The sequence below is a fragment of the Scyliorhinus torazame genome, chromosome 10, assembly GCF_047496885.1.
Source record: "Scyliorhinus torazame isolate Kashiwa2021f chromosome 10, sScyTor2.1, whole genome shotgun sequence".
NCBI classification, from domain to species: Eukaryota; Metazoa; Chordata; class Chondrichthyes; order Carcharhiniformes; family Scyliorhinidae; genus Scyliorhinus; species Scyliorhinus torazame.
This window is the reverse complement of record NC_092716.1, coordinates 199,021,382-199,037,805: the sequence shown is the minus strand read 5'-3', so window position 1 is coordinate 199,037,805 and position 16,424 is coordinate 199,021,382. Positions and strand designations below refer to the sequence as shown.

General features: G+C 53.4%; 1 protein-coding gene across 3 annotated transcripts in view; it reads left to right on the top strand.

The window, feature by feature from the left end:
- The window catches only part of LOC140384491 (doublecortin domain-containing protein 1-like), an 871,034-nt gene that overhangs the window by 745,874 nt on the left and 108,736 nt on the right, over nucleotides 1-16,424 (top strand). For all 3 annotated transcript variants that reach the window (XM_072466241.1, XM_072466242.1, XM_072466243.1), the window contains one exon: nucleotides 7,469-7,654. In XM_072466241.1, coding sequence (XP_072322342.1) covers nucleotides 7,469-7,654 — 186 coding nt within the window. The remainder of the gene's footprint in view (nucleotides 1-7,468; nucleotides 7,655-16,424) is intronic.

Genomic DNA, 16,424 nt, shown 5'->3' with positions numbered 1-16,424 from the left:
ATTGTCACAAGTAGGTTTACACTTGCACTGCAGTGAAGTTACTGTGAAAGCCCCCAATCGCCACGTTCCGATGCCTGCTCGGGTACACGGAGGGAGAATTCAGAATATCAAAATGATCTAACAGCATGTCTTTCGGGACTTGTGGGAGGAAACCGGAGCACCTGGAGGAAACCCACGCAGACACAGGGAGAACGTGCAGACTCCACGCAGACAGTGACCCAAGCTGGGAATCGAACCTGGGACACTGGAGCTGTGAAGCAACATTGCTACTGTGCTGCCCACCGTGCTGCTTTATATATATATATATAAAACAAGAGACTGGATTCTCCGCATCCTGAGGCCGAAATCGCGGCCGGCGCTGGGGCGGAGAATCCAATTTCCTCCAGGGAATCGGGACTGGCGCCGGTTCACCAATTCTGTGGGCCCCGAAAAGCGGCGTACTCGGAGAATACGCCGCGCCACCTAGGACCTACCTGAGGCCATTGCTGGAGGCCCGCTCCACCATTCTCCGCCCCCGACCGGCCGAGTTCCAGACGGCGTGGAACTAACCTGCTATTGCCAGTTGCTCACGGGGCTACTGCAGATTCAGTCCGCAGCTGTCCTGGTCGGGGGCGAGCCGATCGGAGGGCAGGGGGGGGCCTGATACACGGCCGGGGAATGTTTCTGCGGGTGGTCAGGGTCGGGCGCGCGGCCGATCGGGGGGTTTAATTTCAGGATCCAGCTCTGCGGTCCGAGTCCGCCATGGAGCACGGCGTGGCCACTGAAGCAAAAGCGGCTAGATTTAGACCTGGTCCTTGCTAGCTCCCTGCAGGGCTGGGAATATGTGGCCCTTTCATGCTGGGAATATGTGGCCCTTTCATGTCAGTTTATCTGGCGTGAAAGTCCACAGTTTTTACACCGGCGTGGGAACATAATCCCAATAACGGAGACTCTAGCTGTCTGAACTCTGAAGTATGGAAGTTAGGATTTCTTTTTAATCTGTCCTGAGCCCTCATTTGATCCATGCACTTTTTAATTTAATGGAGGTGGGACAAAGGACAGGCATCCAATCCACTTCCTGAAATCAGGTTATCAATTTGCATATTTTAATAAGCCTAGCAGCCATTGATTCAGATGAACAGGTTTTTCAGGTTTAATTGTGGACAGGGTGCCCCAGGACCTGGGGAGCTTAGCAGCTGAAGGGAGGAGAGTGTGGTTTTGGGCGTTCTGACACACAGATGAGCCAACACAGTTGGATATGGTACAACGCTATTTTATTTAAACTTTCTATGTACAGTTTTGTCTTGATACTCTGCACGTGGGGATTCCCTGTTTGTGATGTTAAAACAAGTTGTGTCCGTGTCCTTGTCCCCAGACCTACTGTCCACCAGGTGTTGTGTTCGTGCTTTTATATGGTTCCTGTCTTTGTGTGTGATTGGTTGTGGTGTTGTGTGTTCTGATTTGTCTGTTGGTGTGTCCATCATGATGTGTGTGTTTGAATATCATGACATCCCCCCTTTTTACAAAGATATGTGCCTACGTGGTAATAAATATAACCGTGTCGTGAGTGCATCTAAGAGTGTGTGTGTGTTGTGTACAGCATGTGCATATGACGTAACTATTTACATGGGGCGATGTCGGGTGCGTCACATGAACAAGGTTGTACCATAACAGAACATGAATGCGAATGAAAAAAAAAAACTTGAACAGTGGTCCAGTCAGACGATATCTGGAACGATAAACAACAACAGGTTATAATACAGAAGTGTGTAACTTTTTGAACATATGAACGGTGTTATAAGTCCAGTCTAATGGGCTTGCGACGAGTTTGGGTTGATCGCCTCAACGGTGGGTCAAGAACCACCGGCTGATCTGCAAGCGTGGCCATGGGTGGCGATGGAGAGGGCGTGATCTGCGGCAGCTCCACAAAGTCATCCTCGGAAGACTGTTGAGGATCTGGCATGTGTGTACTGTGTGGCTGCGAGCGTGGAAGTCGGCGAAGGGCGCGCCGATTGCGGCGACGCACTGAACCATCCGGCATGCGAATCAGGAACGAGCGGGGAGCCACACGTCGGAGGACTTTGGCCGGTGCTGACCAGCCACCATACGGTTGATGGACGCGTACTTTGTCTCCGGAGGACGGGGGGGCAGGTCCGTACTGACTTTTCTGGCGATCACGCTGCATTTGCATGTTACGAAGAACCGTCTCATGGTCCGTTGTTGGTGCCAGGATGGATGGTACCATCGTCCTGAGGGAGCGACCCATTAGGAGCTGCGCTGGCGAGAGACCCGTGGAAAGCGGGGCCGATCGATAGGCCAGCAAGGCGAGGTTGAAGTCCGACCTGGCAGCAGCCGCCTTGCACAGGAGCCGCTTGGCAATGTGGACGCCCTTCTCTGCCTTCCCATTCGACTGTGGATGTAGAGGGCTGGATGTCACATGAGTGAAACCATATGCTGCGGCAAAGGACGACCATTCACGGCTGGCGAAACAGGGTCCATTGTCTGACATGACAGTCCTTGGAATGCCATGGCGAGCAAATGTTTCCTTGCAGGCCCCAATGACTGCGGACGACGTCAGATCATGTAGAGGCATGACTTCCGGGTAGTTTGAGAAGTAATCTATAATAATGATGTAATCTCTGCCGAGCGCGTGAAATAGGTCAACACCCACCTTCGCCCAGGGGGACGTCACCAACTCGTGTGGTAGAAGCGTCTCCGGAGGTTGCGCCGGCTGAAACCTCTGACAGGTTGTGCAATTGAGCACCATGTTGGCTATGTCTTCATTAATACCCGGCCAATATACCACCTCTCGGGCCCTTCGTCTGCATTTTTCGACGCCCAAGTGGCCTTCGTGTAGTTGATTAAGAATCATCTGACGCATGCTGTGCGGAATAACAATCCTGTCTAATTTCATAAGGACCCCGTCTATGTTGGTAAGGTCATCTCGCACATTATAAAACTGGGGGCACTGCCCTTTGAGCCACCATTCCGCCATGTGGCGCATCACTCGCTGTAGAAGGGGGTCAGTCGCCGTCTCTGCGCGTATGTGGGCCAGACTTGGGTCATCAGCTGGCAGATTTGCTGCTGTCAGAGTCACGTGTGCCTCAATTTGACGCACGAACCCCTCCGCATCTGGTGGTGTGCTCACTGTTTGGGAGAGCGTGTCCGCCATGATGAGATCCTTCCCCGGAGTGTAGATCAGTTCGAAATCATACCTCCTGAGTTTAAGTAAGATGCGCTGGAGGCGAGGGGTCATGTCGTTCAGGTCTTTGTTAATGATGTTGACCAGGGGGCGGTGGTCAGTTTCAACCGTAAATCGTGGCAGGCCATACATATAGTCGTGGAACTTGTCTAGTCCAGTTAACAAGCCCAAGCATTCTTTTTCTATTTGCGCGTAGCGCTGTTCGGTAGGGGTCATGGCTCGTGAGGCATATGCAACCGGTGCCCATGACGACGTGCTGTCTTTTTGCAGGAGTACCGCTCCAATACCAGATTGGCTGGCATCTGTTGAGATCTTTGTAGGGCGAGCCGTGTCAAAGAACGCCAACACTGGTGCCGTGACCAGTTTGTGCTTGAGCTCCTCCCATTCCAGCTGATGCGATTGTTGCCAGTGGAATTCTGTTGATTTTTTTACGAGATGGCGCATATTCGTTGTATGAGAAGCCAGGTTGGGAATGAACTTCCCAAGGAAGTTGACCATGCCCAAGAATCTTAGGACAGCCTTCTTGTCAGCCGGCCGTGGCATGGCTGTGATGGCGCTAACTTTGTCTGCATCGGGACGGACCCCTGATCGTGAGATGTGGTCCCCGAGGAACTTCAGCTCAGTCTGGCCGAAGGCACACTTGACGCGGTTGAGACGCAGGCCATTTTGTCGTATGCGGGTGAAGACGCGTCGTAGACGATGCATGTGTTCCTGCGGAGTGGTGGACCAAATGATGATATCGTCCACATATACACGTACCCCTTCGATGCCTTCCATCATCCGCTCCATAATGCGGTGGAAAACTTCAGATGCTGAAATGATGCCGAATGGCATCCGGTTGTAGCAGAATCTGCCAAAAGGGGTGTTGAACGTGCATAGCCTTCGGCTGGCCGGGTCCAATTGGATCTGCCAAAATCCTTTGGACGCATCTAATTTGGTAAATATTTTGGCTTGCGCCATCACGCTGGTGAGTTCCTCTCGTTTCGGGATGGGATAGTGTTCCCGCATGATGTTGTTATTCAGATCTTTAGGATCTATACATATGCGGAGCTCGCCGGAGGGCTTCTTTACACAGACCATGGAGCTGACCCATGGCGTGGGCTCCTTGACCCTGGTTAGGACCCCTTGGTCCTGAAGAGCCTGCAGCTGCAACTTGAGGCGGTCTTTGAGTGGCGCAGGAACCCTGCGAGGTGCGTGAACGACAGGGATGGCGTCCGGTTTGAGTCGAATCTTGTACGTGTATGGCAATGTCCCCATGCCTTCAAAAACCTCCTGGTTATGAGCAAGGAGGGAATGGAGATTTGCGTGGAACTCAGCATCCGGGAAGTCGGATATCTCATCTGGAGAGAGAGACATAATGCGCTGTACCAGGTGAAGGACCTTACACGCCTGTGCGCCCAGTAACGAGTCTTTTGATGAGCCGACAACTTAGAAGGGGAGTGTGGCCGTGTGCGTCTTGTGAGTTATCTGTAGCTGGCAAGATCCTATGAACGGGATGACGTTCCCGTTATAATCAACCATCTTGAGCCGGGATGGCGTGATGGGTGGTTTGACCTTCATGGCCTGGAATTCAGAATATGCAATCAGGTTGGCGGATGCGCCGGTGTCCAGACGGAAGGTGACGCGCGATCGGTTGACCGTCAGGGTGGCACACCACTCATCGGCTGGATTGATGGCATTGACCTTGTTGACATCGATGACGGAAACGCGGAAGGCATCCTGGTCATCTGCATCACTTAACTGGAAGTCTTGATGCGTGGGCTGGACGGTCCTGACTTGTTTGCGAGATTGTCGGGGATGTGCAGGATCCATGGGTTGAGCCGCACGACAGTGGGCAGCATAGTGGCCCATCTTGCCACATCTGAGGCACTGTCCGTTTTTAGCAGAACATTGCCCTTTTAAGTGTACAGCTCCACAATTGCCGCACGTCATGACGTCACGGCGTTCGTTGCGCCACTGCGCATGCGCAGTGCGATCTTGCGGTGGGCGCGCCTTCGCAGTGCGTCCCTCGATGTGGCCGTTATTTTTGGCGCGCACCAGCGTGGGAGACCGCGAAAAGCGCGGGAAGCGGCCGCTCTCGTCGGGGCCGCGGGTCGGGAAGTAATCGACGGCCTGGATGCGTTCGGCGTCGTGGGCAGCCTGGCTTGCCGATTCGGACGCCTGAAATCGGGCAAAACGGCTGGTTGCATTCTCGTGGAGGACACAGGCTTCCACAGCAGACGCTAAGGTGAGGCTTTTTATTTTAAGAAGCTGCTGGCGTAGGCCACTGGAGGCAACGCCAAAAACAATCTGGGCCCTGATCATGGACTCTGTGGTGCTGCCGTAACCGCAGGACTGCGCTAGAATTCGGAGGTGCGTCAAAAATGGTTGAAAAAGCTCCTCCTTACCTTGCAGGCGTTGCTGAAAGAGGTATCTTTCAAAACTTTCATTCACTTCAACATTAAAGTGCTGGTCCAGTTTGAGGATGACCGTGTCATACTTGGATTGGTTTTCCCCTTCTTCGAACATCAGTGAGTTGAAGACGTCGAGGGCGTGCTGCCCTGCGTAGAAGAGGAGCAGTGCAATCTTCGTTTCATCCGAGGCACTCTGTTTCTCGTTGGCTCGGATGTACAGGTCAAATCGCTGCCTGAAGAGCTTCCAATTGGTACCAAGGTTCTCCGCGACTTGCAACGGCTGCGGTTTGTCGGTGCGGTCCATGTCCAGAATGGCAGGTTAGTTGGCAGGTATCGATCCACTCCTGTACCATGTGGTGTTGGGCATTCTGACACACAGATGAGCCAACACAGTTGTATATGGTACAACGCTATTTTATTTAAACTTTCTATGTCCAGTTTTGTCTTGATACTCTGCACGTGGGGATTCCCTGTTTGTGATGTTAAAACAGGTCGTGTCCGTGTCCTTGTCCCCAGACCTATTGTCCACCAGGTGTTGTGTTCGTGCTTTTATATGGTTCCTGTCTTTGTGTGTGATTGGTTGTGGTGTTGTGTGTTCTGATTTGTCTGTTGGTGTGTCCATCATGATGTGTGTGTTTGAATATCATGACAGAGAGGACATCTTGGGAGAGAAATCAAGTGCTTTTACAGCACTGATTGTAGGCCAGGAGGAGCCTCCATTCCCTTTCCTCCATAAAAGGACACTGAGGTTGAGGATCACCCACTGCCCCACCCTTCATCCGAAAATAGTTGGGTATCTGACTCCCCTCCCATGACCCGCAACATTCCCAGTTTCAGGACCATAGACTACTGTTATTTTGGATTTACATAGAATTGAACAGCACAGGAACAGGTTTTCTGGTCCAACTGGCCTTGCTGTTGTGCACATTCCACATGAGACTCCTCCAATGCTACTTCATTTAACTCTATCAGTATATCCTTCAATTCCTTTCTCCCCAGTATTTTTATGTAACTTTCCCTGAAATACATTAATGCATTCAACTACTTTTGTTAGTGAGTTCCATATTCTAACCACTCTCTGGGTAAAGTAGCTTCTCCTGAATTGCTTATTGGACCATTTTACATTTGTGACCCCTAATTTTGGATTCCTCTACAATTGGAACATTTACTTCTATCAATTCATGATTTTAAAATTCTGGAACAAAGAATCCCAGCCTATTCAGTCTTTATGGCTTCTGAAATAATTCTGGCATATCTTTTTGTATCTCCTCCAGTATACCAATGTCTTTTTTGTGATTTGGAGACCGGGACATTAAGTGCTCTATATGTTTTGTAAAATTATGTGCACATAATGAGCGTGGTAGCACAATGGTTAGCACTGTGACTTCACAGCACCAGGGTCCCAGGTTCGATTCCTGGCTTAGGTCACTGTCTGTGCGAGTCTGCACGTTCTCCCTGTCTCTGCGTGGGTTTCCTCCGGGTGCTCCGGTTTCCTCCCACAAGTCTCGAAAGACGTGCTGTTAGGTAATTTGGACATTCTGAATTCTCCCTCTGAACAGGTTAGCCCTGTGCTGGTTTAGCACAGGGCTAAATCGCTGGCTTTGAAAGCAGACCAAGGCAGGCCAGCAGCACGGTTCAATTCCCATACCAGCCTCCCCGAACGGGTGCCGGAATGTGGCAACTACGGGCTTTTCACAGTAGCTTCATTTGAAGCCTACTTGTGACAATAAGTGATTTTCATTTCAACGGGCGCTGGAATGTGGCGACTAGGGGCTTTTCACATTAATTTCATTGCAGTGTTAATGTATGCCTACTTTCTCATCCAATGACTCAGTTGTATCTGTGGAAAACCTCATCTATGAATCTCCTATTTTCTCTTTAATTTCTGCATTAGGGTTATTACATTACTCATGCCAGCACAAGGCAGAGAACTGTGGTTTGTTTAGCATGCGCCAGGGCACTGAGGGGGCAGAATGTCATGACAAAACTCCACCCGTGTAGCCCATTCATCTGTGCAACTGGCCGCAAACAGAGCAACGTTGAAGAAACTGGGCCTTTTAAGTGCCTCAAAGTTGCAAGGGTGAGCAATACTTTAATCTGGATGAATATTTAACAGTGACTATTGACACTACTGTGAGTTACATTGTGCCAGCCATTGAGTTGGAAGTGGGGCAGAATCTACAGCAGGAATCATGGAAAACAGGAGACTTTTTATCAAACAATTTATTTATTCAGCAAATCAAGTCTATTTGGACAGATTATCTATGAATTCAACAAAGAGTTCGTGGTTGAAATGACAGCAAAGTCCTCAAGTAAAAGCTTTATAATTTTTCTCACAAAACGGAACCAGTGGGGAATGATTCGATAGCACGAATTTCACCATCAAAATGTAGTGAGTAGGAATAGTTAGGCTGTATAACTGATGTGTGTAAAAATCAACTCTAATCATTTATAGTAGCATGTCTTCCATTGATGGGGGAATTACCCAAATCATCTCCATTCTGGCTGGTGCTTGTGGTAGCATTATATGCAACTTAACTGCAGTAATGAGGAAATGCTGCACTGTAAGCATTGATAATAAGGGGCGAGATTCTCCGGCCCCCCGCCGGGTCGGAGAATCGGCGGGGGCTGGCGTGAATCCCGCCCCCGCCGGTTGCCGAATTCTCCACCACCGGATATTCGGCGGGGGCGGGAATCGCGCCGCGCCGTTTGGCGGGCCCCCCCCCCGCGATTCTCCGGCCCTGATGGGCCAAAGTCCCGCCGCTAAAATGCCTGTCCCGCCGGCGTAAATTAAACCACCTACCTTACCGGCTGGACAAGGCGGCGCTGGCGGGCTCCGGGGTCCTGGGGGGGGCACGGGGCGATCTGGCCCCGGGGGGTGCCCCCACAGTGGGCCTGGCCCGTGATCGGGGCCCATCGATCCGCGGGCGGGCCTGTGCCGTGGGAGCACTCTTTCCCTTCCGCCTTCGCCACGGTCTCCACCATGGCGGAGGCGGAAGAGACTCCCTCCACTGCGCATGTGCGTGAATGCCGTCAGCGGCCGTTGACGCTCCCGCGCATGCGCCGCCCAGAGATGTCATTTCCGCGCCAGCTGGCGGTGCACCAAAGGCCTTTTCCGCCAGCTGGCGGGGCGAAAATCTGTCCGGCGTGGGCCTAGCCCCTTAAGGTTGGGGCTCGGCCCCCAAAGATGCGGAGCATTCCGCACCTTTGGGGCGGCGCGATGCCCGACTGATTTGCGCCATTTTGGGCACCAGTCAGCAGACATCGCGCCGATACCGGAGAATTTCACCCAAGATGTGCAGTTCATTTGGGAGTAAAACATTTTCTTGGGATCTTTCCCAGTTTAAAGTGGGATTAGTATCCAGGATGAAGGTTCGGGGCGGTCAAAATTCTGAATTCCGCGCTCTTTGCTTACTTTCTGAAATGTAACAAAATCATAAATGAATTTCTCAGGAATCATGGATGGGATTCTCCGAACCCGCGCTGGGTCGGAGAATCGGCAGGGGGCGTGCGAATACCACCACGCCGCTCCGATGCCGGGTCGCCGATTCTCCGGCGACGGGAGAATTGGTGCCAATCGCGCCAGCGCGGTGGCCGCGACGCCGGTCGGGGACTGTTGAAAGCCGCCCCCTGCGGCGATTCTCCGCGCTTGACGGGCCGGGTGCCCGCAGAGACCCGCCGGCGTGGTTCACATGTGGTCCTACCCGGCGGGACCTCGCTGTTCTGGCTACGGGGGCCATCCTGGTGGGGAGGGGGGGTTGGTTGGAGACGACTCCGGGGGGGGGCCTCCACGGTGGCTAGGCCTTCAATCGGGGCCAACCGATCGACGGGCGCGCTTATTCGGGGGGGGGCCTACGATCCTCCGCGTTGGGCTCCTGTAGGGCTCCACCATGTTGCCTGAGGGCCATCGCAGAGACAGCCATGGCGCGCATGTGTGGACCCGTGCCGGCCATGGCGCGCATGTGTGGACCCGCGCAGCCGTGGCGCGCAGGCCGTGGCGCGCATGCGTGGACCCGTCCCGGCCATGGCACTCATGCGCACACCTGCACCGGCCGTGTAGGGCTGGCTTTCGGTGCCGGAGCAGCACACAGCACTCTGGCACCGTGCTAGCAACCGAGGAAGGAGAGTATGACTGGGCCTGGAGGCCCGTTGACACCGGCGTCAACACTTGACCGAGATTTCAGAGAATTACGGTCCAGGGGCGAAATTCTCCCCCAACGGCGCGATGTCCGCTGACTGGCGCCCAAATCGGCGCCAATCAGACGGGCATCGCGCCGCCCCAAAGGTGCGGAATGCTCCGCATCTTTGGCGGCCTAGCCCCTCAATGTCGGGGCCAGGCCGGCGCCGGAGGGATTTCCGCCCCACCAGCTGGCGGAAATGGCGTTTGTTGCCCCACCAGCTGGCGCGGAAATGCGGCGCATGCGCAGGAGCGTCAGCAGCTGCTGAAAGTTTCCCGTGCATGCGCAGTGGGGAGAGTCTCTTCCGCCTCCGCCACGGCCTCCACCATGGCGGAGGCAGAAGGGAAAGAGTGCCCCCATGGCACAGGCCCGCCCGCGGATCGGTGGGCCCCGATCGCGGGCCAGGCCACCGTGGGGGCACCCCCGGGGTCAGATCGCCCCGCGCCCCCCCCCCCCAGGACCCCGGAGCCCGCCCACGCTGCCTTGTCCCGCCGGTAAATACCAGGTTTAATTTACGCCGGCGGGACAGGCAATTTCTGGGCGGGACTTCGGCCCATTCGGGCCGGAGAATTGAGCGGGGGGTCCCGCCAACCGGCGCGGCCCGATTCCCGCCCCCGCCCAATCTCCGTTACCGGAGACTTCGGCGGGGGTGGGATTCACGGCGGCCAACGGTCATTCTCCGACCCGCCGGGGGGTCGGAGAATGACGCCCCAGATGTGGAGAGATCAGAGAAACTGGGATTGTTCTCCTTAGTACAGACAAAGCGAAGGAGACTTTTAATAGAGAGGTTCAGAATTATCAGGGGCTATAATAGTGTAAGTAAGTAGAAGTTGATTCTATTGGCAGAGAACACAGATATAAGGTCCGCGATTCTCTGACCGGTGCCAGAGTGCCGGCGCCAAAACAGGAGTACTTTATTCCAGGGCCGGTACCGGTTCCAAGACCCGATTCTCGGGTCCTGGGGGGGGGCCAGCACGGCGCTGGAGCTGCCCACGCTGGTATCGAACCAGCATCGCGGGGTCCGCGCATGCGCAATTGGGCCGGCGCCAAATAGCGCATGCCCGCGCCTGCCCCGTTGCCAAATGGCGCAGAGATCCAGGAGCCGGTGCGGAAGAAAAGAGGTCCGCAGCCAGAGAGGCCGGCCTGCTGATAAGTGGGCCCCGTCCGCGGGCAAGGCCATTAGGGAGGGCCTCCCTGGGGTTGGACACCTCCCCCCCCGACATGCCGCCCCCGGACCATTCAACCCCGAGGCCCTGTCAGCCCAGAGCATGTTAGAATGGCGCCGGCGGGACTCGGATTTTTTCGGACGGCTGCTCGGCTCATCCGGGCCGGAGAATCGCGACGCCACCGGAGGATCGCCGCGACGGCCATTTGCGCCATTTGCACGCGGCCGTTTTCACAGGGGTGGGAGAATCGCGTCCTGGCGTCGGGGAGGCGTGGCACGATTCGCACGGCGATTCTCCCACCCGGCGGGGGGGTCAGAGAATCCCGCCCAAGGTGTTTCGCAAAAGAAGAAGGCCATTCAGCCCCTCAAGCTTGTTCTGTCATTCAATAGATTATGCCTAATGTGTATTTTAGCTCCATTTGCCCAACTTTAATAACCTCGCAAATATCTATCATTATTAGTTTTGGAGTTTTCAATTCACGTCCACTTTCAACATCTTTTGGAGGAGAGAGTTCTGGAATTCCACTACACAAGTGCTTCCTTTTTTAAAAAAAAAATATTTTATTGAAAATTTTTGGTCAACCAACACAGTACATTGTGCATCCTTTACACAATATTATAACAACACAAATAACAATGACCTATTTTATAAACAGAAAATGAATAAATAATAAATAACAAAAATGAAAACTAACCCTAATTGGCAACTGCCTTATCACAAGTAACACTCTCCAAAAATATAATTTAACAGTCCAATATATAATTATCTGTAGCAACGACCTATACATACTATACAGTATATATTAACAACCCTGAGAGTCCTTCTGGTTCCTCCCCCCCCCCCCCCGCCCCCGATCCTGGGCTGCTGCTGCTGCCTTCTTTTTCCATTCCATCTATCTTTCTGCGAGGTATTCGACGAACGGTTGCCACCGCCTGGTGAACCCTTGAGCCGACCCCCTTAGAACGAACTTAATCCGCTCTAGCTTTATAAACCCCGCCATGTCATTTATCCAGGTCTCCACCCCCGGGGGCTTGGCTTCTTTCCACATTAGCAATATCCTGCGCCGGGCTACTAGGGACGCAAAGGCCAAAACATTGGCCTCTCTCGCCTCCTGCACTCCCGGCTCTTGTGCAACCCCAAATATAGCCAACCCCCAGCTTGGTTCGACCCGGACCCCCACTACTTTTGAAAGCACCTTTGTCACCCCCCTCCAAAACCCCTGTAGTGCCGGGCAGGACCAAAACATATGGGTATGATTCGTTGGGCTTCTCGAGCACCTCGCACACCTATCCTCCACCCCAAAAAATTTACTGAGCCGTGCTCCAGTCATATGCGCCCTGTGTAATACCTTAAACTGAATCAGGCTTAGCCTGGCGCACGAGGACGACGAGTTTACCCTGCTTAGGGCATCTGCCCACAGCCCCTCCTCGATCTCCGCCCCCAGCTCTTCTTCCCATTTCCCTTTTAGTTCATCTACCATAGTCTCCCCTTCGTCCCTCATTTCCCTATATATATCTGACACCTTACCATCCCCCACCCATGTCTTTGAGATCACTCTGTCCTGCACCTCTTGTGTCGGGAGCTGCGGGAATTCCCTCACCTGTTGCCTCGCAAAAGCCCTCAGTTGCATATACCTGAATGCATTCCCTTGGGGCAACCCATATTTCTCGGTCAGCGCTCCCAGACTCGCGAACTTCCCATCCACAAAGAGATCTTTCAGTTGCGTTATTCCTGCTCTTTGCCACATTCCATATCCCCCATCCATTCCCCCCGGGGCAAACCTATGGTTGTTTCTTATCGGGGACCCCCCCAAGGCTCCAGTCTTTCTCCTATGCCGTCTCCACTGTCCCCAAATCTTCAGTGTAGCCACCACCACCGGGCTTGTGGTGTAGTTCCTCGGTGAGAACGGCAATGGGGCTGTCACCATAGCCTGTAGGCTAGTCCCCCTACAGGACGCCCTCTCTAATCTCTTCCACGCCGCTCCCTCCTCCTCTCCCATCCACTTACTCACCATTGAAATATTAGCGGCCCAATAATACTCACTTAGGCTCGGTAGTGCCAGCCCCCCCCTATCCCTGCTACGCTGTAAGAATCCCTTCCTCACTCTCGGGGTCTTCCCGGCCCACACAAAACCCATGATGCTCTTTTCAATCCTTTTAAAAAAAGCCTTCGTGATCACCACCGGGAGGCACTGAAACACAAAGAGGAATCTCGGGAGGACCACCATCTTAACCGCCTGCACCCTCCCTGCCAGTGACAGGGATACCATATCCCATCTCTTGAAATCCTCCTCCATTTGTTCCACCAACCGCGTTAAATTTAACCTATGCAATGTGCCCCAATTCTTGGCTATCTGGATCCCCAGGTAACGAAAGTCCCTTGTTACCTTCCTCAACGGAAGGTCCTCTATTTCTCTACTCTGCTCCCCTGGATGCACCAAACAACTCACTTTTCCCCATGTTCAATTTATACCCTGAAAAATCCCCAAACTCCCCAAGTATCCGCATTATTTCTGGCATCCCCTCCGCCGGGTCTGCCACATATAGTAACAAATCGTCCGCATACAAAGATACCCGGTGTTCTTCTCCTCCTCTAAGTACTCCCCTCCACTTCTTGGAACCCCTCAACGCTATCGCCAGGAGCTCAATCGCCAGTGCAAACAATAATGGGGACAGAGGGCATCCCTGCCTTGTCCCTCTATGGAGCCGAAAATATGCAGATCCCCATCCATTCGTGACCACGCTCGCCATCGGGGCCCTATACAACAGCTGCACCCATCTAACATACCCCTCTCCAAAACCAAATCTCCTCAACACCTCCCACAAATAATCCCACTCCACTCTATCAAATGCTTTCTCGGCATCCATCGCCACTACTATCTCCGTTTCCCCCTCTGGTGGGGGCATCATCATTACCCCTAACAGCCTCCGTATATTCGTGTTCAGCTGTCTCCCCTTCACAAACCCAGTTTGGTCCTCGTGGACCACCCCCGGGACACATTCCTCTATTCTCATTGCCATTACCTTGGCCAGGATCTTGGCATCTACATTTAGGAGGGAAATAGGTCCATAGGACCCGCATTGTAGCGGGTCCTTTTCCTTCTTTAAGAGAAGCGATATCGGTGCTTCAGACATAGTCGGGGGCAGTTGTCCCCTTTCCTTTGCCTCATTAAAGGTCCTCGTCAATACCGGGGCGAGCAAGTCCACATATTTTCTATAGAATTCGACTGGGAATCCATCCGGTCCCGGGGCCTTTCCCGCCTGGATGCTCCTAATTCCTTTCATCACTTCTTCTACCTCGATCTGTGCTCCCAGTCCCACCCTTTCCTGCTCTTCCACCTTGGGAAATTCCAGCCGATCCAAAAAGCCCATCATTCTCTCCCTCCCATCCGGGGGTTGAGCTTCATATAATTTTTTATAAAATGTCTTGAACACTCCATTCACTCTCTCCGCTCCCTGCTCCATCTCTCCTTCCTCATCCCTCACTCCCCCTATTTCCCTCGCTGCTCCCCTTTTCCTCAATTGGTGTGCCAGCAACCTGCTCGCCTTCTCCCCATATTTGTACTGTACACCCTGTGCCTTCCTCCATTGTGCCTCTGCAGTGCCCGTAGTCAGCAAGTCAAATTCTACATGTAGCCTTTGCCTTTCCCTGTACAGTCCCTCCTCCGGTGCTTCCGCATATTGTCTGTCCACCCTCAAAAGTTCTTGCAGCAACCGCTCCCGTTCCTTACTCTCCTGCTTCCCTTTATGTGCCCTTATTGATATCAGCTCCCCTCTAACCACCGCCTTCAGTGCCTCCCAGACCACTCCCACCTGGACCTCCCCATTATCATTGAGTTCCAAGTACTTTTCAATGCACCCCCTCACCCTTAGACACACACCCTCATCTGCCATTAGTCCCATGTCCATTCTCCAGGGTGGGCGCCCTCCTGTTTCCTCCCCTATCTCCAAGTCTACCCAGTGTGGAGCGTGATCCGAAATGGCTATAGCCGTATACTCCGTTCCCCTCACCTTCGGGATCAACGCCCTTCCCAGCACAAAAAAGTCTATTCGCGAGTAGACTTTATGGACATAGGAGAAAATGGACAGGGAGAACTCCTTACTCCTAGGTCTGCTAAATCTCCACGGGTCTACACCTCCCATCTGCTCCATAAAATCTTTAAGTACCTTGGCTGCTGCCGGCCTCCTTCCAGTCCTGGACTTCGACCTATCCAGCCCTGGTTCCAACACCGTATTAAAATCTCCCCCCATTATCAGCTTTCCCATCTCTAGGTCCGGAATGCGTCCTAGCATCCGCCTCATAAAATTGGCATCATCCCAGTTCGGGGCATATACGTTTACCAAAACCACCGTCTCCCCCTGTAGTTTGCCACTCACCATCACGTATCTGCCCCCGTTATCCGCCACTATAGTCTTTGCCTCGAACATTACCCGCTTCCCCACTAATATAGCCACCCCCCTGTTTTTCGCATCTAGCCCCGAATGGAACACCTGCCCCACCCATCCTTTGCGTAGCCTAACCTGGTCTATCAGTTTCAGGTGCGTTTCCTGTAACATAACCACATCTGCCTTAAGTTTCTTAAGGTGTGCGAGTACCCGTGCCCTCTTTATCGGCCCGTTCAGCCCTCTCACGTTCCACGTGATCAGCCGGGTTGGGGGGCTTCCTACCCCCCCCACTTGTCGATTAGCCATCCCCTTTTTCCAGCTCCTCACCCGGTTCCCACGCAGCTGTATCTCCCCCAGGCGGTGCCCCCCCGCCCATCCCCTCCCATACCAGCTCCCCCCTCTCACCAGCAGCAACCCAGTAATTCCCCCCTCCCACACCCCCCCGCTAGATCCCCCGCTAGCGTAATTACTCCCCCCATGTTGCTCCCAGAAGTCAGCAAACTCTGTCCGACCTCGGCTTCCCCCCGTGACCTCGGCTCGCACCGTGCGACGCCCCCTCCTTCCTGCTTCTCTATTCCCGCCATGATTATCATAGCGCGGGAACCAAGCCCGCGCTTCTCCCTTGGCCCCGCCCCCAATGGCCAACGCCCCATCTCCTCCACCTCCCCTCCTCTCCCCTTCACCACCTGTGGAAGAGAGAAAAGTTACCACATCGCAGGATTAGTACATAAAACTCCTCTTTCCCCCCTTTTTAACCCCCCTCTTCGCCTCCCACATTCGCCCCACCACTTTGTTCAAACGTTCTTTTTAATAACCCGCTCATTCCAGTTTTTCTTCCACAATAAAAGTCCACGCTTCATCCGCCGTCTCAAAGTAGTGGTGCCTCCCTCGATATGTGACCCACAGTCTTGCCGGTTGCAGCATTCCAAATTTTATCTTCTTTTTATGAAGCACCGCCTTGGCCCGATTAAAGCTCGCCCTCCTTCTCGCTCCAGTCTTGATAAACGCGGATCACCGCGTTCTCCCATTTACTGCTCCGAGTTTTCTTTGCCCATCTAAGGACCATTTTTCTATCCTTAAAACGGAGGAATCTCACCACTATGGCTCTGAGAATTTCTCCT